Source organism: Salvelinus fontinalis, unplaced genomic scaffold (genome assembly GCF_029448725.1).
Source record: "Salvelinus fontinalis isolate EN_2023a unplaced genomic scaffold, ASM2944872v1 scaffold_0037, whole genome shotgun sequence".
Lineage (NCBI taxonomy): Eukaryota > Metazoa > Chordata > Actinopteri > Salmoniformes > Salmonidae > Salvelinus > Salvelinus fontinalis.
This window is the reverse complement of record NW_026600246.1, coordinates 688,723-711,163: the sequence shown is the minus strand read 5'-3', so window position 1 is coordinate 711,163 and position 22,441 is coordinate 688,723. Positions and strand designations below refer to the sequence as shown.

The following is a 22,441-nucleotide window of genomic DNA, read 5'->3' as shown; positions in this document are numbered from 1 at the left end:
GAGTGGGGAAGTGAAAACAGAAAACTAGTCGTTATTGGCCGAGAGGTTGGGAAAGCTCTTTCTTATTGGTCTATTAACCTTTTCTCAATAGGGGGTGCTGTTTTCACTTTGTAAAAATGTCGTTCCCAAATTAAACTGCCTCATACTCAATTCTTGCTCGTACAATATGCATATTATTATTACTATTGGATAGAAAACACTCTCTAGTTTCTAAAACAGTTTGAATTATATCTGTGAGTAAAACAGAACTCAAGTTGGAGCAAACTTCCTGTCAGGAAGTGAGAAATCTGAAATCAGGCAGTCTGTTCTAGGGTCAGTTGATTAATTTGCATGTCTTCTACTGGTCGACATGCACTGCATACGCCTTCCCATAGATGTCAGCAAGCAGTGAGAATTGGAATGGAGTTGCTAGGCAGATCTGAGGCCATATAAAGGGTTTTGGAACGTGGGGTACACTCTTTTCAACATTCGCCATGACGCAAGACAGACCTCAGGATGGCGTTCTGGAAAGCTCTCGTTATAGGCCTTAGATATATCCGGCTCAGATTTTATTCGATATAGGTGTTAAAGACATCATAATGTAGTTATTTTAATGTGTTATTGATAACCTATATCTAAATCACCCCATAGACCTGTCCTGTCCACGGTGAAGGTGTGTTATTGATAACCTATATCTAAATCACCCCATAGACCTGTCCTGTCCACGGTGAAGGTGTGTTATTGATAACCTATACCTAAACCACTACATAGACCTGTCCTGTCCACGGTGAAGGTGTGTTATTGATAACCTATATCTAAATCACCCCATAGACCTGTCCTGTCCACGGTGAAGGTGTGTTATTGATAACCTATACCTAAACCACTCCATAGACCTGTCCTGTCCACGGTGAAGGTGTGTTATTGATAACCTAAATCACTCCATAGACCTGTCCTGTCCACGGTGAAGGTGTGTTATTGATAACCTATACCTAAATCACTACATAGACCTGTCCTGTCCACGGTGAAGGTGTGTTATTGATAACCTAAATCACTCCATAGACCTGTCCTGTCCACGGTGAAGGTGTGTTATTGATAACCTAAATCACTACATAGACCTGTCCTGTCCACGGTGAAGGTGTGTTATTGATAACCTATATCTAAATCACCCCATAGACCTGTCCTGTCCACGGTGAAGGTGTGTTATTGATAACCTAAATCACTCCATAGACCTGTCCTGTCCACGGTGAAGGTGTGTTATTGATAACCTAAATCACTCCATAGACCTGTCCTGTCCACGGTGAAGGTGTGTTATTGATAACCTAAATCACTCCATAGACCTGTCCTGTCCACGGTGAAGGTGTGTTATTGATAACCTAAATCACTCCATAGACCTGTCCTGTCCACGGTGAAGGTGTGTTATTGATAACCTATACCTAAATCACTCCATAGACCTGTCCTGTCCACGGTGAAGGTGTGTTATTGATAACCTATACCTAAATCACTACATAGACCTGTCCTGTCCACGGTGAAGGTGTGTTATTGATAACCTAAATCACTACATAGACCTGTCCTGTCCACGGTGAAGGTGTGTTATTGATAACCTATACCTAAATCACTCCATAGACCTGTCCTGTCCACGGTGAAGGTGTGTTATTGATAACCTCTACCTAAATCACTACATAGACCTGTCCTGTCCACGGTGAAGGTGTGTTATTGATAACCTATATCACTCCATAGACCTGTCCTGTCCACGGTGAAGGTGTGTTATTGATAACCTAAATCACTCCATAGACCTGTCCTGTCCACGGTGAAGGTGTGTTATTGATAACCTAAATCACTCCATAGACCTGTCCTGTCCACGGTGAAGGTGTGTTATTGATAACCTAAATCACCCCATAGACCTGACCTGTCCTCGGTAAGTGAAGGTGTGTTATTGATAACCTATACCTAAATCACTACATAGACCTGTCCTGTCCACGGTGAAGGTGTGTTATTGATAACCTAAATCACTCCATAGACCTGTCCTGTCCACGGTGAAGGTGTGTTATTGATAACCTCTACCTAAATCACTCCATAGACCTGTCCTGTCCACGGTGAAGGTGTGTTATTGATAACCTAAATCACTCCATAGACCTGTCCTGTCCACGGTGAAGGTGTGTTATTGATAACCTATACCTAAATCACCCCATAGACCTGTCCTGTCCACGGTGAAGGTGTGTTATTGATAACCTATACCTAAATCACTACATAGACCTGTCCTGTCCACGGTGAAGGTGTGTTATTGATAATCTAAATCACTCCATAGACCTGTCCTGTCCACGGTGAAGGTGTGTTATTGATAACCTATACCTAAATCACTACATAGACCTGTCCTGTCCACGGTGAAGGTGTGTTATTGATAACCTATACCTAAATCACTACATAGACCTGTCCTGTCCACGGTGAAGGTGTGTTATTGATAACCTAAATCACTCCATAGACCTGTCCTGTCCACGGTGAAGGTGTGTTATTGATAACCTAAATCACTCCATAGACCTGTCCTGTCCACGGTGAAGGTGTGTTATTGATAACCTATACCTAAATCACTCCATAGACCTGTCCTGTCCACGGTGAAGGTGTGTTATTGATAACCTATACCTAAATCACTACATAGACCTGTCCTGTCCACGGTGAAGGTGTGTTATTGATAACCTAAATCACTACATAGACCTGTCCTGTCCACGGTGAAGGTGTGTTATTGATAACCTAAATCACTACATAGACCTGTCCTGTCCACGGTGAAGGTGTGTTATTGATAACCTAAATCACTCCATAGACCTGTCCTGTCCACGGTGAAGGTGTGTTATTGATAACCTATACCTAAATCACTCCATAGACCTGTCCTGTCCACGGTGAAGGTGTGTTATTGATAACCTATACCTAAATCACTACATAGACCTGTCCTGTCCACGGTGAAGGTGTGTTATTGATAACCTAAATCACTCCATAGACCTGTCCTGTCCACGGTGAAGGTGTGTTATTGATAACCTAAATCACTACATAGACCTGTCCTGTCCACGGTGAAGGTGTGTTATTGATAACCTATACCTAAATCACTCCATAGACCTGTCCTGTCCACGGTGAAGGTGTGTTATTGATAACCTAAATCACCCCATAGACCTGTCCTGTCCACGGTGAAGGTGTGTTATTGATAACCTAAATCACCCCATAGACCTGTCCTGTCCACGGTGAAGGTGTGTTATTGATAACCTATACCTAAATCACTCCATAGACCTGTCCTGTCCACGGTGAAGGTGTGTTATTGATAACCTAAATCACTACATAGACCTGTCCTGTCCACGGTGAAGGTGTGTTATTGATAACCTATACCTAAATCACTACATAGACCTGTCCTGTCCACGGTGAAGGTGTGTTATTGATAACCTCTACCTAAATCACTCCATAGACCTGTCCTGTCCACGGTGAAGGTGTGTTATTGATAACCTAAATCACTCCATAGACCTGTCCTGTCCACGGTGAAGGTGTGTTATTGATAACCTAAATCACTACATAGACCTGTCCTGTCCACGGTGAAGGTGTGTTATTGATAACCTATACCTAAATCACTCCATAGACCTGTCCTGTCCACGGTGAAGGTGTGTTATTGATAACCTAAATCACTACATAGACCTGTCCTGTCCACGGTGAAGGTGTGTTATTGATAATCTATACCTAAATCACTCCATAGACCTGTCCTGTCCACGGTGAAGGTGTGTTATTGATAACCTATACCTAAATCACTCCATAGACCTGTCCTGTCCACGGTGAAGGTGTGTTATTGATAACCTAAATCACTACATAGACCTGTCCTGTCCACGGTGAAGGTGTGTTATTGATAACCTATACCTAAATCACTACATAGACCTGTCCTGTCCACGGTGAAGGTGTGTTATTGATAACCTCTACCTAAATCACTACATAGACCTGTCCTGTCCACGGTGAAGGTGTGTTATTGATAACCTATATCACTCCATAGACCTGTCCTGTCCACGGTGAAGGTGTGTTATTGATAACCTAAATCACTCCATAGACCTGTCCTGTCCACGGTGAAGGTGTGTTATTGATAACCTAAATCACTCCATAGACCTGTCCTGTCCACGGTGAAGGTGTGTTATTGATAACCTAAATCACCCCATAGACCTGACCTGTCCTCGGTAAGTGAAGGTGTGTTATTGATAACCTATACCTAAATCACTACATAGACCTGTCCTGTCCACGGTGAAGGTGTGTTATTGATAACCTAAATCACTCCATAGACCTGTCCTGTCCACGGTGAAGGTGTGTTATTGATAACCTCTACCTAAATCACTCCATAGACCTGTCCTGTCCACGGTGAAGGTGTGTTATTGATAACCTAAATCACTCCATAGACCTGTCCTGTCCACGGTGAAGGTGTGTTATTGATAACCTATACCTAAATCACCCCATAGACCTGTCCTGTCCACGGTGAAGGTGTGTTATTGATAACCTATACCTAAATCACTACATAGACCTGTCCTGTCCACGGTGAAGGTGTGTTATTGATAATCTAAATCACTCCATAGACCTGTCCTGTCCACGGTGAAGGTGTGTTATTGATAACCTATACCTAAATCACTACATAGACCTGTCCTGTCCACGGTGAAGGTGTGTTATTGATAACCTATACCTAAATCACTACATAGACCTGTCCTGTCCACGGTGAAGGTGTGTTATTGATAACCTAAATCACTCCATAGACCTGTCCTGTCCACGGTGAAGGTGTGTTATTGATAACCTAAATCACTCCATAGACCTGTCCTGTCCACGGTGAAGGTGTGTTATTGATAACCTATACCTAAATCACTCCATAGACCTGTCCTGTCCACGGTGAAGGTGTGTTATTGATAACCTATACCTAAATCACTACATAGACCTGTCCTGTCCACGGTGAAGGTGTGTTATTGATAACCTAAATCACTACATAGACCTGTCCTGTCCACGGTGAAGGTGTGTTATTGATAACCTAAATCACTACATAGACCTGTCCTGTCCACGGTGAAGGTGTGTTATTGATAACCTAAATCACTCCATAGACCTGTCCTGTCCACGGTGAAGGTGTGTTATTGATAACCTATACCTAAATCACTCCATAGACCTGTCCTGTCCACGGTGAAGGTGTGTTATTGATAACCTAAATCACTACATAGACCTGTCCTGTCCACGGTGAAGGTGTGTTATTGATAACCTAAATCACTCCATAGACCTGTCCTGTCCACGGTGAAGGTGTGTTATTGATAACCTATACCTAAATCACTCCATAGACCTGTCCTGTCCACGGTGAAGGTGTGTTATTGATAACCTATACCTAAATCACTACATAGACCTGTCCTGTCCACGGTGAAGGTGTGTTATTGATAACCTAAATCACTCCATAGACCTGTCCTGTCCACGGTGAAGGTGTGTTATTGATAACCTATACCTAAATCACTCCATAGACCTGTCCTGTCCACGGTGAAGGTGTGTTATTGATAACCTAAATCACCCCATAGACCTGTCCTGTCCACGGTGAAGGTGTGTTATTGATAACCTAAATCACCCCATAGACCTGTCCTGTCCACGGTGAAGGTGTGTTATTGATAACCTATACCTAAATCACTCCATAGACCTGTCCTGTCCACGGTGAAGGTGTGTTATTGATAACCTAAATCACTACATAGACCTGTCCTGTCCACGGTGAAGGTGTGTTATTGATAACCTATACCTAAATCACTACATAGACCTGTCCTGTCCACGGTGAAGGTGTGTTATTGATAACCTCTACCTAAATCACTCCATAGACCTGTCCTGTCCACGGTGAAGGTGTGTTATTGATAACCTAAATCACTCCATAGACCTGTCCTGTCCACGGTGAAGGTGTGTTATTGATAACCTAAATCACTACATAGACCTGTCCTGTCCACGGTGAAGGTGTGTTATTGATAACCTATACCTAAATCACTCCATAGACCTGTCCTGTCCACGGTGAAGGTGTGTTATTGATAACCTAAATCACTACATAGACCTGTCCTGTCCACGGTGAAGGTGTGTTATTGATAACCTCTACCTAAATCACTACATAGACCTGTCCTGTCCACGGTGAAGGTGTGTTATTGATAACCTATACCTAAATCACTCCATAGACCTGTCCTGTCCACGGTGGAGGTGTGTTATTGATAACCTAAATCACTACATAGACCTGTCCTGTCCACGGTGAAGGTGTGTTATTGATAACCTATACCTAAATCACTCCATAGACCTGTCCTGTCCACGGTGAAGATGTGTTATTGATAACCTATACCTAAATCACTACATAGACCTGTCCTGTCCACGGTGAAGATGTGTTATTGATAACCTATACCTAAATCACTCCATAGACCTGTCCTGTCCACGGTGAAGGTGTGTTATTGATAACCTAAATCACTACATAGACCTGTCCTGTCCACGGTGAAGGTGTGTTATTGATAACCTATACCTAAATCACTACATAGACCTGTCCTGTCCACGGTGAAGGTGTGTTATTGATAACCTTTACCTAAATCACTACATAGACCTGTCCTGTCCACGGTGAAGGTGTGTTATTGATAACCTAAATCACTCCATAGACCTGTCCTGTCCACGGTGAAGGTGTGTTATTGATAACCTAAATCACTACATAGACCTGTCCTGTCCACGGTGAAGGTGTGTTATTGATAACCTATACCTAAATCACCCCATAGACCTGTCCTGTCCACGGTGAAGGTGTGTTATTGATAACCTATATCTAAATCACTCCATAGACCTGTCCTGTCCACGGTGAAGGTGTGTTATTGATAACCTATACCTAAATCAATCCATAGACCTGTCCTGTCCACAGTGAAGGTGTGTTATTGATAACCTATACCTAAATCACTCCATAGACCTGTCCTGTCCACGGTGAAGGTGTGTTATTGATAACCTAAATCACTCCATAGACCTGTCCTGTCCACGGTGAAGGTGTGTTATTGATAACCTATACCTAAATCACTACATAGACCTGTCCTGTCCACGGTGAAGGTGTGTTATTGATAACCTATACCTAAATCACTACATAGACCTGTCCTGTCCACGGTGAAGGTGTGTTATTGATAACCTATACCTAAATCACTCCATAGACCTGTCCTGTCCACGGTGAAGGTGTGTTATTGATAACCTCTACCTAAATCACTACATAGACCTGTCCTGTCCACGGTGAAGGTGTGTTATTGATAATCTAAATCACCCCATAGACCTGTCCTGTCCACGGTGAAGGTGTGTTATTGATAACCTAAATCACTACATAGACCTGTCCTGTCCACGGTGAAGGTGTGTTATTGATAACCTATACCTAAATCACTACATAGACCTGTCCTGTCCACGGTGAAGGTGTGTTATTGATAATCTAAATCACCCCATAGACCTGTCCTGTCCACGGTGAAGGTGTGTTATTGATAACCTAAATCACTACATAGACCTGTCCTGTCCACGGTGAAGGTGTGTTATTGATAATCTAAATCACCCCATAGACCTGTCCTGTCCACGGTGAAGGTGTGTTATTGATAACCTATACCTAAATCACTCCATAGACCTGTCCTGTCCACGGTGAAGGTGTGTTATTGATAACCTCTACCTAAATCACTACATAGACCTGTCCTGTCCACGGTGAAGGTGTGTTATTGATAACCTATACCTAAATCACTCCATAGACCTGTCCTGTCCACGGTGAAGGTGTGTTATTGATAACCTAAATCACTCCATAGACCTGTCCTGTCCACGGTGAAGGTGTGTTATTGATAACCTAAATCACCCCATAGACCTGTCCTGTCCACGGTGAAGGTGTGTTATTGATAACCTATACCTAAATCACTACATAGACCTGTCCTGTCCACAGTGAAGGTGTGTTATTGATAACCTAAATCACTACATAGACCTGTCCTGTCCACGGTGAAGGTGTGTTATTGATAACCTAAATCACTCCATAGACCTGTCCTGTCTACGGTGAAGGTGTGTTATTGATAACCTAAATCACTCCATAGACCTGTCCTGTCCACGGTGAAGGTGTGTTATTGATAACCTATACCTAAATCACTACATAGACCTGTCCTGTCCACGGTGAAGGTGTGTTATTGATAACCTATACCTAAATCACTACATAGACCTGTCCTGTCCACGGTGAAGGTGTGTTATTGATAACCTAAATCACTACATAGACCTGTCCTGTCCACGGTGAAGGTGTGTTATTGATAACCTATACCTAAATCACTCCATAGACCTGTCCTGTCCACGGTGAAGGTGTGTTATTGATAACCTATACCTAAATCACTCCATAGACCTGTCCTGTCCACGGTGAAGGTGTGTTATTGATAACCTAAATCACTACATAGACCTGTCCTGTCCACGGTGAAGGTGTGTTATTGATAATCTAAATCACTCCATAGACCTGTCCTGTCCACGGTGAAGGTGTGTTATTGATAACCTAAATCACTCCATAGACCTGTCCTGTCCACGGTGAAGGTGTGTTATTGATAACCTAAATCACTCCATAGACCTGTCCTGTCCACGGTGAAGGTGTGTTATTGATAATCTAAATCACCCCATAGACCTGTCCTGTCCACGGTGAAGGTGTGTTATTGATAATCTAAATCACTCCATAGACCTGTCCTGTCCACGGTGAAGGTGTGTTATTGATAACCTCTACCTAAATCACTCCATAGACTTGTCCTGTCCACGGTGAAGGTGTGTTATTGATAATCTAAATCACTCCATAGACCTGTCCTGTCCACGGTGAAGGTGTGTTATTGATAACCTCTACCTAAATCACTCCATAGACCTGTCCTGTCCACGGTGAAGGTGTGTTATTGATAACCTAAATCACTACATAGACCTGTCCTGTCCACGGTGAAGGTGTGTTATTGATAACCTATACCTAAATCACTACATAGACCTGTCCTGTCCACGGTGAAGGTGTGTTATTGATAATCTAAATCACTCCATAGACCTGTCCTGTCCACGGTGAAGGTGTGTTATTGATAACCTATACCTAAATCACTCCATAGACCTGTCCTGTCCACGGTGAAGGTGTGTTATTGATAACCTATACCTAAATCACTCCATAGACCTGTCCTGTCCACGGTGAAGGTGTGTTATTGATAACCTAAATCACTCCATAGACCTGTCCTGTCCACGGTGAAGGTGTGTTATTGATAACCTATACCTAAATCACTACATAGACCTGTCCTGTCCACGGTGAAGGTGTGTTATTGATAACCTATACCTAAACCACTCCATAGACCTGTCCTGTCCACGGCGAAGGTGTGTTATTGATAACCTAAATCACTCCATAGACCTGTCCTGTCCACGGCGAAGGTGTGTTATTGATAACCTAAATCACTACATAGACCTGTCCTGTCCACGGTGAAGGTGTGTTATTGATAACCTATACCTAAATCACTACATAGACCTGTCCTGTCCACGGTGAAGGTGTGTTATTGATAACCTAAATCACTACATAGACCTGTCCTGTCCATGGTGAAGGTGTGTTATTGATAACCTATACCTAAATCACTCCATAGACCTGTCCTGTCCACGGTGAAGGTGTGTTATTGATAACCTAAATCACTCCATAGACCTGTCCTGTCCACGGTGAAGGTGTGTTATTGATAACCTAAATCACTCCATAGACCTGTCCTGTCCACGGTGAAGGTGTGTTATTGATAACCTATACCTAAATCACTCCATAGACCTGTCCTGTCCACGGTGAAGGTGTGTTATTGATAACCTAAATCACTCCATAGACCTGTCCTGTCCACGGTGAAGGTGTGTTATTGATAACCTAAATCACTCCATAGACCTGTCCTGTCCACGGTGAAGGTGTGTTATTGATAACCTAAATCACTCCATAGACCTGTCCTGTCCACGGTGAAGGTGTGTTATTGATAACCTATACCTAAATCACTACATAGACCTGTCCTGTCCACGGTGAAGGTGTGTTATTGATAATCTAAATCACTCCATAGACCTGTCCTGTCCACGGTGAAGGTGTGTTATTGATAACCTAAATCACTACATAGACCTGTCCTGTCCACGGTGAAGGTGTGTTATTGATAACCTAAATCACTCCATAGACCTGTCCTGTCCACGGTGAAGGTGTGTTATTGATAACCTAAATCACTCCATAGACCTGTCCTGTCCACGGTGAAGGTGTGTTATTGATAACCTATACCTAAATCACTCCATAGACCTGTCCTGTCCACGGTGAAGGTGTGTTATTGATAACCTATACCTAAATCACTCCATAGACCTGTCCTGTCCACGGTGAAGGTGTGTTATTGATAACCTAAATCACTCCATAGACCTGTCCTGTCCACGGTGAAGGTGTGTTATTGATAACCTATACCTAAATCACTCCATAGACCTGTCCTGTCCACGGTGAAGGTGTGTTATTGATAACCTATACCTAAATCACTCCATAGACCTGTCCTGTCCACGGTGAAGGTGTGTTATTGATAACCTAAATCACTACATAGACCTGTCCTGTCCACGGTGAAGGTGTGTTATTGATAATCTAAATCACTCCATAGACCTGTCCTGTCCACGGTGAAGGTGTGTTATTGATAACCTAAATCACTCCATAGACCTGTCCTGTCCACGGTGAAGGTGTGTTATTGATAACCTAAATCACTCCATAGACCTGTCCTGTCCACGGTGAAGGTGTGTTATTGATAATCTAAATCACCCCATAGACCTGTCCTGTCCACGGTGAAGGTGTGTTATTGATAATCTAAATCACTCCATAGACCTGTCCTGTCCACGGTGAAGGTGTGTTATTGATAACCTCTACCTAAATCACTCCATAGACTTGTCCTGTCCACGGTGAAGGTGTGTTATTGATAATCTAAATCACTCCATAGACCTGTCCTGTCCACGGTGAAGGTGTGTTATTGATAACCTCTACCTAAATCACTCCATAGACCTGTCCTGTCCACGGTGAAGGTGTGTTATTGATAACCTAAATCACTACATAGACCTGTCCTGTCCACGGTGAAGGTGTGTTATTGATAACCTATACCTAAATCACTCCATAGACCTGTCCTGTCCACGGTGAAGGTGTGTTATTGATAACCTAAATCACTCCATAGACCTGTCCTGTCCACGGTGAAGGTGTGTTATTGATAACCTATACCTAAATCACTACATAGACCTGTCCTGTCCACGGTGAAGGTGTGTTATTGATAACCTATACCTAAATCACTACATAGACCTGTCCTGTCCACGGTGAAGGTGTGTTATTGATAATCTAAATCACTCCATAGACCTGTCCTGTCCACGGTGAAGGTGTGTTATTGATAACCTATACCTAAATCACTCCATAGACCTGTCCTGTCCACGGTGAAGGTGTGTTATTGATAACCTATACCTAAATCACTCCATAGACCTGTCCTGTCCACGGTGAAGGTGTGTTATTGATAAGCTAAATCACTCCATAGACCTGTCCTGTCCACGGTGAAGGTGTGTTATTGATAACCTAAATCACTACATAGACCTGTCCTGTCCACGGTGAAGGTGTGTTATTGATAACCTATACCTAAATCACTCCATAGACCTGTCCTGTCCACGGTGAAGGTGTGTTATTGATAACCTAAATCACTCCATAGACCTGTCCTGTCCACGGTGAAGGTGTGTTATTGATAACCTATACCTAAATCACTACATAGACCTGTCCTGTCCACGGTGAAGGTGTGTTATTGATAACCTATACCTAAATCACTCCATAGACCTGTCCTGTCCACGGTGAAGGTGTGTTATTGATAACCTAAATCACTCCATAGACCTGTCCTGTCCACGGTGAAGGTGTGTTATTGATAACCTATACCTAAATCACTACATAGACCTGTCCTGTCCACGGTGAAGGTGTGTTATTGATAACCTATACCTAAACCACTCCATAGACCTGTCCTGTCCACGGTGAAGGTGTGTTATTGATAACCTAAATCACTCCATAGACCTGTCCTGTCCACGGCGAAGGTGTGTTATTGATAACCTAAATCACTCCATAGACCTGTCCACGGTGAAGGTGTTTTATTGATAACCTAAATCACTCCATAGACCTGTCCTGTCCACGGTGAAGGTGTGTTATTGATAACCTAAATCACTCCATAGACCTGTCCTGTCCACGGTGAAGGTGTGTTATTGATAACCTAAATCACTACATAGACCTGTCCTGTCCATGGTGAAGGTGTGTTATTGATAACCTATACCTAAATCACTCCATAGACCTGTCCTGTCCACGGTGAAGGTGTGTTATTGATAACCTAAATCACTCCATAGACCTGTCCTGTCCACGGTGAAGGTGTGTTATTGATAACCTAAATCACTCCATAGACCTGTCCTGTCCACGGTGAAGGTGTGTTATTGATAACCTATACCTAAATCACTCCATAGACCTGTCCTGTCCACGGTGAAGGTGTGTTATTGATAACCTATACCTAAATCACTCCATAGACCTGTCCTGTCCACGGTGAAGGTGTGTTATTGATAACCTATACCTAAATCACTACATAGACCTGTCCTGTCCACGGTGAAGGTGTGTTATTGATAACCTATACCTAAATCACTACATAGACCTGTCCTGTCCACGGTGAAGGTGTGTTATTGATAACCTATACCTAAATCACTACATAGACCTGTCCTGTCCACGGTGAAGGTGTGTTATTGATAACCTAAACCACTACATAGACCTGTCCTGTCCACGGTGAAGGTGTGTTATTGATAATCTAAATCACTCCATAGACCTGTCCTGTCCACGGTGAAGGTGTGTTATTGATAACCTAAATCACTCCATAGACCTGTCCTGTCCACGGTGAAGGTGTGTTATTGATAACCTAAATCACTCCATAGACCTGTCCTGTCCACGGTGAAGGTGTGTTATTGATAACCTATACCTAAATCACTACATAGACCTGTCCTGTCCACGGTGAAGGTGTGTTATTGATAACCTAAATCACTCCATAGACCTGTCCTGTCCACGGTGAAGGTGTGTTATTGATAACCTATACCTAAATCACTCCATAGACCTGTCCTGTCCACGGTGAAGGTGTGTTATTGATAACCTATACCTAAATCACTCCATAGACCTGTCCTGTCCACGGTGAAGGTGTGTTATTGATAACCTAAATCACTCCATAGACCTGTCCTGTCCACGGTGAAGGTGTGTTATTGATAACCTATACCTAAATCACTCCATAGACCTGTCCTGTCCACGGTGAAGGTGTGTTATTGATAACCTATACCTAAATCACTCCATAGACCTGTCCTGTCCACGGTGAAGGTGTGTTATTGATAAGCTATACCTAAATCACTCCATAGACCTGTCCTGTCCACGGTGAAGGTGTGTTATTGATAACCTATACCTAAATCACTCCATAGACCTGTCCTGTCCACGGTGAAGGTGTGTTATTGATAACCTATACCTAAATCACTCCATAGACCTGTCCTGTCCAAAGGTGAAGGTGTGTGTGTTCTAACCTGTAACCAGGTAGCAGCACACTCCAGGATGGGGACCCTGCCCACAGCGATCGCCATGGAGACCAGCTTGCCTAGCAACGCCATGCGACTCTCGTCAGCCTGGTTACCTTGGCGATAGAAGGAAAAGTAAAACACAGATTTAATAAAACTTGAACACACACACAGAAGACACACAATGCACCGTGAAGCCCATTTCTTTAAGGTATCTGTGACCAACAGATGCATATCAGTATTCCCAGTCATGTCAAATCCATAGATTATATATTTCAACAGACTAATTCCCTCATATGACCTGTAACTGTGACATCTTTGAACCCGTTGTTCAAAGACTGTTGTGATTCTAGTTCTGATCAGGATATCTACAGAAATAAGACGGGCTACTGTTGTGATTCTAGTTCTGATCAGGATATCTACAGAAATAAGACGGGCTACTGTTGCCTGTTGTGATTCTAGTTCTGATCAGGATATCTACAGAAATAAGACGGGCTACTGTTGTGATTCTAGTTCTGATCAGGATATCTACAGAAATAAGACAGGCTACTGTTGTGATTCTAGTTCTGATCAGGATATCTACAGAAATAAGACGGGCTACTGTTGTGATTCTAGTTCTGATCAGGATATCTACAGAAATAAGACAGGCTACTGTTGTGATTCTAGTTCTGATCAGGATATCTACAGAAATAAGACGGGCTACTGTTGTGATTCTAGTTCTGATCAGGATATCTACAGAAATAAGACAGGCTACTGTTGTGATTCTAGTTCTGATCAGGATATCTACAGAAATAAGACGGGCTACTGTTGCCTGTTGTGATTCTAGTTCTGATCAGGATATCTACAGAAATAAGACGGGCTACTGTTGTGATTCTAGTTCTGATCAGGATATCTACAGAAATAAGACGGGCTACTGTTGTGATTCTAGATCTGATCAGGATATCTACAGTTATAAGACAGGCTACTGTTGTGATTCTAGTTCTGATCAGGATATCTACAGAAATAAGACGGGCTACTGTTGTGATTCTAGTTCTGATCAGGATATCTACAGAAATAAGACGGGCTACTGTTGCCTGTTGTGATTCTAGATCTGATCAGGATATCTACAGAAATAAGACGGGCTACTGTTGTGATTCTAGTTCTGATCAGGATATCTACAGAAATAAGACGGGCTACTGTTGTGATTCTAGATCTGATCAGGATATCTACAGTTATAAGACAGGCTACTGTTGTGATTCTAGTTCTGATCAGGATATCTACAGAAATAAGACGGGCTACTGTTGTGATTCTAGTTCTGATCAGGATATCTACAGAAATAAGACGGGCTACTGTTGCCTGTTGTGATTCTAGTTCTGATCAGGATATCTACAGAAATAAGACGGGCTACTGTTGTGATTCTAGTTCTGATCAGGATATCTACAGAAATAAGACGGGCTACTGTTGTGATTCTAGATCTGATCAGGATATCTACAGTTATAAGACAGGCTACTGTTGTGATTCTAGTTCTGATCAGGATATCTACAGAAATAAGACGGGCTACTGTTGTGATTCTAGTTCTGATCAGGATATCTACAGAAATAAGACGGGCTACTGTTGTGATTCTAGTTCTGATCAGGATATCTACAGAAATAAGACGGGCTACTGTTGTGATTCTAGTTCTGATCAGGATATCTACAGAAATAAGACGGGCTACTGTTGTGATTCTAGTTCTGATCAGGATATCTACAGAAGACAGGCTACTGTTGTGATTCTAGATCTGATCAGGATATCTACAGAAATAAGACGGGCTACTGTTGTGATTCTAGTTCTGATCAGGATATCTACAGAAGACAGGCTACTGTTGTGATTCTAGATCTGATCAGGATATCTACAGAAATAAGACGGGCTACTGTTGTGATTCTAGTTCTGATCAGGATATCTACAGAAATAAGACGGGCTACTGTTGTGATTCTAGTTCTGATCAGGATATCTACAGAAGACAGGCTACTGTTGTGATTCTAGTTCTGATCAGGATATCTACAGAAGACAGGCTACTGTTGTGATTCTAGTTCTGATCAGGATATCTACAGAAATAAGACGGGCTACTGTTGTGATTCTAGTTGTGATCAGGATATCTACAGAAATAAGACGGGCTACTGTTGTCTGTTGTGATCAGGATATCTACAGAAATAAGACGGGCTACTGTTGACTGTTGTGATTCTAGTTCTGATCAGGATATCTACAGAAATAAGACGGGCTACTGTTGTGATTCTAGTTCTGATCAGGATATCTACAGAAATAAGACGGGCTACTGTTGTGATTCTAGATCTGATCAGGATATCTACAGAAATAAGACAGGCTACTGTTGTGATTCTAGTTCTGATCAGGATATCTACAGAAATAAGACGGGCTACTGTTGCCTGTTGTGATTCTAGTTCTGATCAGGATATCTACAGAAATAAGACGGGCTACTGTTGTGATTCTAGTTCTGATCAGGATATCTACAGAAATAAGACGGGCTACTGTTGTGATTCTAGTTCTGATCAGGATATCTACAGAAATAAGACGGGCTACTGTTGTGATTCTAGTTCTGATCAGGATATCTACAGAAATAAGACGGGCTACTGTTGTGATTCTAGTTGTGATTCTACTTCTGATCAGGATATCTACAGAAATAAGACGGGCTACTGTTGTGATTCTAGTTGTGATTCTACTTCTGATCAGGATATCTACAGAAATAAGACGGGCTACTGTTGTGATTCTAGTTCTGATCAGGATATCTACAGAAATAAGACGGGCTACTGTTGTGATTCTAGATCTGATCAGGATATCTACAGAAATAAGACAGGCTACTGTTGTGATTCTAGTTCTGATCAGGATATCTACAGAAATAAGACAGGCTACTGTTGTGATTCTAGTTCTGATCAGGATATCTACAGAAATAAGACAGGCTACTGTTGTGATTCTAGTTCTGATCAGGATATCTACAGAAATAAGACGGGCTACTGTTGTGATTCTAGTTCTGATCAGGATATCTACAGAAATAAGACAGGCTACTGTTGTGATTCTAGTTCTGATCAGGATATCTACAGAAATAAGACGGGCTACTGTTGTGATTCTAGTTCTGATCAGGATATCTACAGAAATAAGACGGGCTACTGTTGTGATTCTAGTTCTGATCAGGATATCTACAGAAGACAGGCTACTGTTGTGATTCTAGTTCTGATCAGGATATCTACAGAAATAAGACGGGCTACTGTTGTGATTCTAGTTGTGATCAGGATATCTACAGAAATAAGACGGGCTACTGTTGTCTGTTGTGATCAGGATATCTACAGAAATAAGACGGGCTACTGTTGACTGTTGTGATTCTAGTTCTGATCAGGATATCTACAGAAATAAGACAGGCTACTGTTGTGATTCTAGTTCTGATCAGGATATCTACAGAAATAAGACGGGCTACTGTTGTGATTCTAGTTCTGATCAGGATATCTACAGAAATAAGACAGGCTACTGTTGTGATTCTAGTTCTGATCAGGATATCTACAGAAATAAGACGGGCTACTGTTGCCTGTTGTGATTCTAGTTCTGATCAGGATATCTACAGAAATAAGACGGGCTACTGTTGTGATTCTAGTTCTGATCAGGATATCTACAGAAATAAGACGGGCTACTGTTGTGATTCTAGTTCTGATCAGGATATCTACAGAAATAAGACAGGCTACTGTTGTGATTCTAGATCTGATCAGGATATCTACAGTTATAAGACAGGGTACTGTTGCCTGTTGTGATTCTAGTTGTCTTAACACCATCCAGGCCCAGTCTTCAGCTCCATCCAACCCCTCCCATCTCTCAACACCATCCAGTCCCCCCTTCAGCTCCATCCAACCCCTCCCATCTCTCAACACCATCCAGTCCCCCCTTCAGCTCCATCCAACCCCTCCCATCTCTTAACACCATCCAGTCCCCCCTTCAGCTCCATCCAACCCCTCCCATCTCCCAACACCATCCAGTCCCTTCAGCTCCATCCAACCCCACCCCATCTCTCAACACCATCCAGTCCCTTCAGCTCCATTCAACCCCTCCCATCTCTCAACACCATCCAGTCCCTTCAGCTCCATCCAACCCCTCCCATCTCTCAACACCATCCAGTCCCTTCAGCTCCATCCAACCCCTCCCATCTCTCAACACCATCCAGTCCCTTCAGCTCCATCCAACCCCACCCATCTCTCAACACCATCCAGTCCCCCCTTCAGCTCCATCCAACCCCTCCCATCTCTTAACACCATCCAGTCCCCCCTTCAGCTCCATCCAACCCCTCCCATCTCTTAACACCATCCAGTCCCCCCTTCAGCTCCATCCAACCCCACCCATCTCTCAACACCATCCAGTCCCCCCTTCAGCTCCATCCAACCCCTCCCATCTCTCAACACCATCCAGTCCCCCCTTCAGCTCCATCCAACCCCTCCCATCTCTCAACACCATCCAGTCCCTTCAGCTCCATCCAACCCCTCCCATCTCTCAACACCATCCAGTCCCTTCAACTCCATCCAACCCCTCCCATCTCTCAACACCATCCAGTCCCTTCAGCTCCATCCAACCCCTCCCATCTCTCAACACCATCCAGTCCCTTCAGCTCCATCCAACCCCTCCCATCTCTCAACACCATCCAGTCCCTTCAGCTCCATCCAACCCCTCCAATCTCTCAACACCATCCAGTCCCTTCAGCTCCATCCAACCCCTCCCATCTCTCAACACCATCCAGTCCCTTCAGCTCCATCCAACCCCTCCCATCTCTTAACACCATCCAGTCCCTTCAGCTCCATTCAACCCCTCCCATCTCTCAACAACATCCAGTCCCCCCCTTCAGCTCCATCCAACCCCTCCCATCTCTCAACACCATCCAGTCCCTTCAGCTCCATCCAACCCCTCCCACCTCAACACCATCCAGTCCCTTCAGCTCCATCCAACCCCTCAACACCATCCAGTCCCCCCTTCAGCTCCATCCAACCCCTCCCATCTCTCAACACCATCCAGTCCCCCCTTCAGCTCCATCCAACCCCTCCCATCTCTCAACACCATCCAGTCCCCCCTTCAGCTCCATCCAACCCCTCCCATCTCTCAACACCATCCAGTCCCTTCAACTCCATCCAACCCCTCCCATCTCTCAACACCATCCAGTCCCTTCAGCTCCATCCAACCCCACCCCATCTCTCAACACCATCCAGTCCCTTCAACTCCATCCAACCCCTCCCATCTCTCAACACCATCCAGTCCCTTCAACTCCATCCAACCCCTCCCATCTCTCAACACCATCCAGTCCCTTCAGCTCCATCCAACCCCACCCATCTCTCAACACCATCCAGTCCCCCCTTCAGCTCCATCCAACCCCTCCCATCTCTCAACACCATCCAGTCCCCCCTTCAGCTCCATCCAACCCCACCCATCTCTCAACACCATCCAGTCCCCCCTTCAGCTCCATCCAACCCCTCCCATCTCTCAACACCATCCAGTCCCCCCTTCAGCTCCATCCAACCCCACCCATCTCTCAACACCATCCAGTCCCCCCTTCAGCTCCATCCAACCCCTCCCATCTCTCAACACCATCCAGTCCCCCCTTCAGCTCCATCCAACCCCACCCATCTCTCAACACCATCCAGTCCCTTCAGCTCCATCCAACCCCTCCCATCTCTCAACACCATCCAGTCCCCCCTTCAGCTCCATCCAACCCCTCCCATCTCTTAACACCATCCAGTCCCCCCTTCAGCTCCATCCAACCCCTCCCATCTCTTAACACCATCCAGTCCCCCCTTCAGCTCCATCCAACCCCACCCATCTCTCAACACCATCCAGTCCCCCCTTCAGCTCCATCCAACCCCTCCCATCTCTCAACACCATCCAGTCCCTTCAGCTCCATCCAACCCCACCCCATCTCTTAACACCATCCAGTCCCTTCAGCTCCATCCAACCCCTCCCATCTCTTAACACCATCCAGTCCCCCCTTCAGCTCCATCCAACCCCTCCCATCTCTCAACACCATCCAGTCCCTTCAGCTCCATCCAACCCCTCCCATCTCTCAACACCATCCAGTCCCTTCAGCTCCATCCAACCCCACCCATCTCTCAACACCATCCAGTCCCCCCTTCAGCTCCATCCAACCCCTCCCATCTCTCAACACCATCCAGTCCCTTCAGCTCCATCCAACCCCTCCAATCTCTCAACACCATCCAGTCCCTTCAGCTCCATCCAACCCCTCCCATCTCTCAACACCATCCAGTCCCTTCAGCTCCATCCAACCCCTCCCATCTCTCAACACCATCCATATTAGATTTCTATTTACCAGATAGTTCTTAACTGTGATGCTTCACCAAAGTTCTGAACCTTTCTATTCTCAGTTTTAATATTAATTTAGTGTTGTTTACACTGTTCCAAAATGTCAGAAAGGATATATTCACAATAACCCTCCTTTTTATTGTTATTACTATTATAGTAATCATCATTATAATAAGTCATTATCATTAGTAGACTTAGTATAGAACCACCGTGGAGCTTAGTTTTAATACCGTAACCTAGGCTACTGTATCAATCACTTAGTGGTTCATGTCATCACACAGTATACGACTCATTCATGATGTGAAAGCCTAACACTAAATTAAATAAAGCGACCATTGAATAATTAGTGTAATAGACCCAAACCGAAATAGACCCAAACCGTTCCATTTCGGGAAATTGCATCAAGAAAGAATGTGACCGTTTAGTCTCTGCTATAATAAAGGCTTTACAACAGACTCTCTGGTGGCTGATAAATGATTTAGTGTTGTTCACATGGGTCCAAATGGTCAGAGAAATTATACTGTAATCTGACAGCACCTGTTTGGCCCACATAATATGAACGCAGCTCTTACCTGCTCTCCTGTCCACACATCTGACTTCCCCTTTACCTCCAGATCAAACAATCCCCTGTTTCAAAACATCTGACTTCCCCTTTACCTCCAGATCAAACAGTAAACACTCCCCCGTTTCAAAACATCTGACTTCCCCTTTACCTCCAGATCAGACAGTAAACACTCCCCTGTTTCAAAACATCTGACTTCCCCTTTACCTCCAGATCAAACAGTAAACACTCCCCCGTTTCAAAACATCTGACTTCCCCTTTACCTCCAGATCAGACAGTAAACACTCCCCTGTTTCAAAACATCTGACTTCCCCTTTACCTCCAGATCAAACAGTAAACAATCCCCCGTTTTAAAACATCTGACTTCCCCTTTACCTCCAGATCAGACAGTAAACACTCCCCCGTTTCAAAACATCTGACTTCCCCTTTACCTCCAGATCAGACAGTAAACACTCCCCTGTTTCAAAACATCTGACTTCCCCTTTACCTCCAGATCAAACAATCCCCCCGTTTCAAAACATCTGACTTCCCCTTTACCTCCAGATCAGACAGTAAACACTCCCCCGTTTCAAAACATCTGACTTCCCCTTTACCTCCAGATCAGACAGTAAACACTCCCCTGTTTCAAAACATCTGACTTCCCCTTTACCTCCAGATCAAACAATCCCCTGTTTCAAAACATCTGACTTCCCCTTTACCTCCAGATCAAACAGTAAACAATCCCCCGTTTCAAAACATCTGACTTCCCCTTTACCTCCAGATCAGACAGTCCCCTGTTTCAAAACATCTGACTTCCCCTTTACCTCCAGATCAAACAGTAAACAATCCCCTGTTTCAAAACATCTGACTTCCCCTTTACCTCCAGATCAAACAGTAAACAATCCCCCCGTTTCAAAACATCTGACTTCCCCTTTACCTCCAGATCATACAGTAAACAATCCCGTTTTAAAACATCTGACTTCCCCTTTACCTCCAGATCAAACAATCCCCCGTTTCAAAACATCTGACTTCCCCTTTACCTCCAGATCAGACAGTAAACAATCCCGTTTCAAAACATCTGACTTCCCCTTTACCTCCAGATCAAACAGTAAACACTCCCCTGTTTCAAAACATCTGACTTCCCCTTTACCTCCAGATCAAACAATCCCCTGTTTCAAAACATCTGACTTCCCCTTTACCTCCAGATCAGACAGTAAACAATCCCCTGTTTCAAAACATCTGACTTCCCCTTTACCTCCAAATCAAACAATCCCCCTGTTTCAAAACATCTGACTCCCCTTTACCTCCAGATCAGACAGTAAACAATCCCCTGTTTCAAAACATCTGACTTCCCCTTTACCTCCAAATCAAACAATCCCCCGTTTCAAAACATCTGACTTCCCCTTTACCTCCAGATCAAACAATCCCCTGTTTCAAAACATCTGACTTCCCCTTTACCTCCAGATCAAACAATCCCCTGTTTCAAAACATCTGACTTCCCCTTTACCTCCAGATTAAACAGTAAACAATCCCGTTTCAAAACATCTGACTTCCCCTTTACCTCCAGATCAAACAATCCCCTGTTTCAAAACATCTGACTTCCCCTTTACCTCCAGATCAAACAGTAAACAATTCCCCCGTTTCAAATGTATTTGTCACGTCATCTGCATTACTTGTTACGACGATCAGAGTTTGCAATAACCAAGGTATTGATGCGACTATGATATGCTATAGGTCAGGCCCAATTGGTCGCGATGCGTACATGTTTCACGTAACGAGAGCAGCTTGAGGGAATAGGGAATGTTTTTACTAAACAAGGGATTTCGGGATCAGAACTTTTCAGTCAGAAATGGCTGTAATTATGGTGCCGCTTCAAATCAAATGTTATTAGTCAGATGACTGACCAGCCCTTAACCCACAGGTGTAGACCTCACAGTGAAATACTGACTGACCAGCCCTTAACCCACAGGTGTAGACCTCACAGTGAAATACTGACTGACCAGCCCTTAACCAACAGGTGTAGACCTTAACCAACAGGTGTAGACCTCACAGTGAAATACT

At 44.0% G+C, this 22,441-nt stretch overlaps 1 protein-coding gene across 4 annotated transcripts in view; it reads right to left on the bottom strand.

Annotated features, from left to right (window-relative positions):
- LOC129842406 (integrator complex subunit 15-like) overlaps positions 1-22,441 on the bottom strand; it is a 179,220-nt gene that overhangs the window by 36,173 nt on the left and 120,606 nt on the right. For all 4 annotated transcript variants that reach the window (XM_055910949.1, XM_055910948.1, XM_055910950.1 and 1 more), the window contains one exon: positions 13,537-13,643. In XM_055910949.1, coding sequence (XP_055766924.1) covers positions 13,537-13,643 — 107 coding nt within the window. The remainder of the gene's footprint in view (positions 1-13,536; positions 13,644-22,441) is intronic.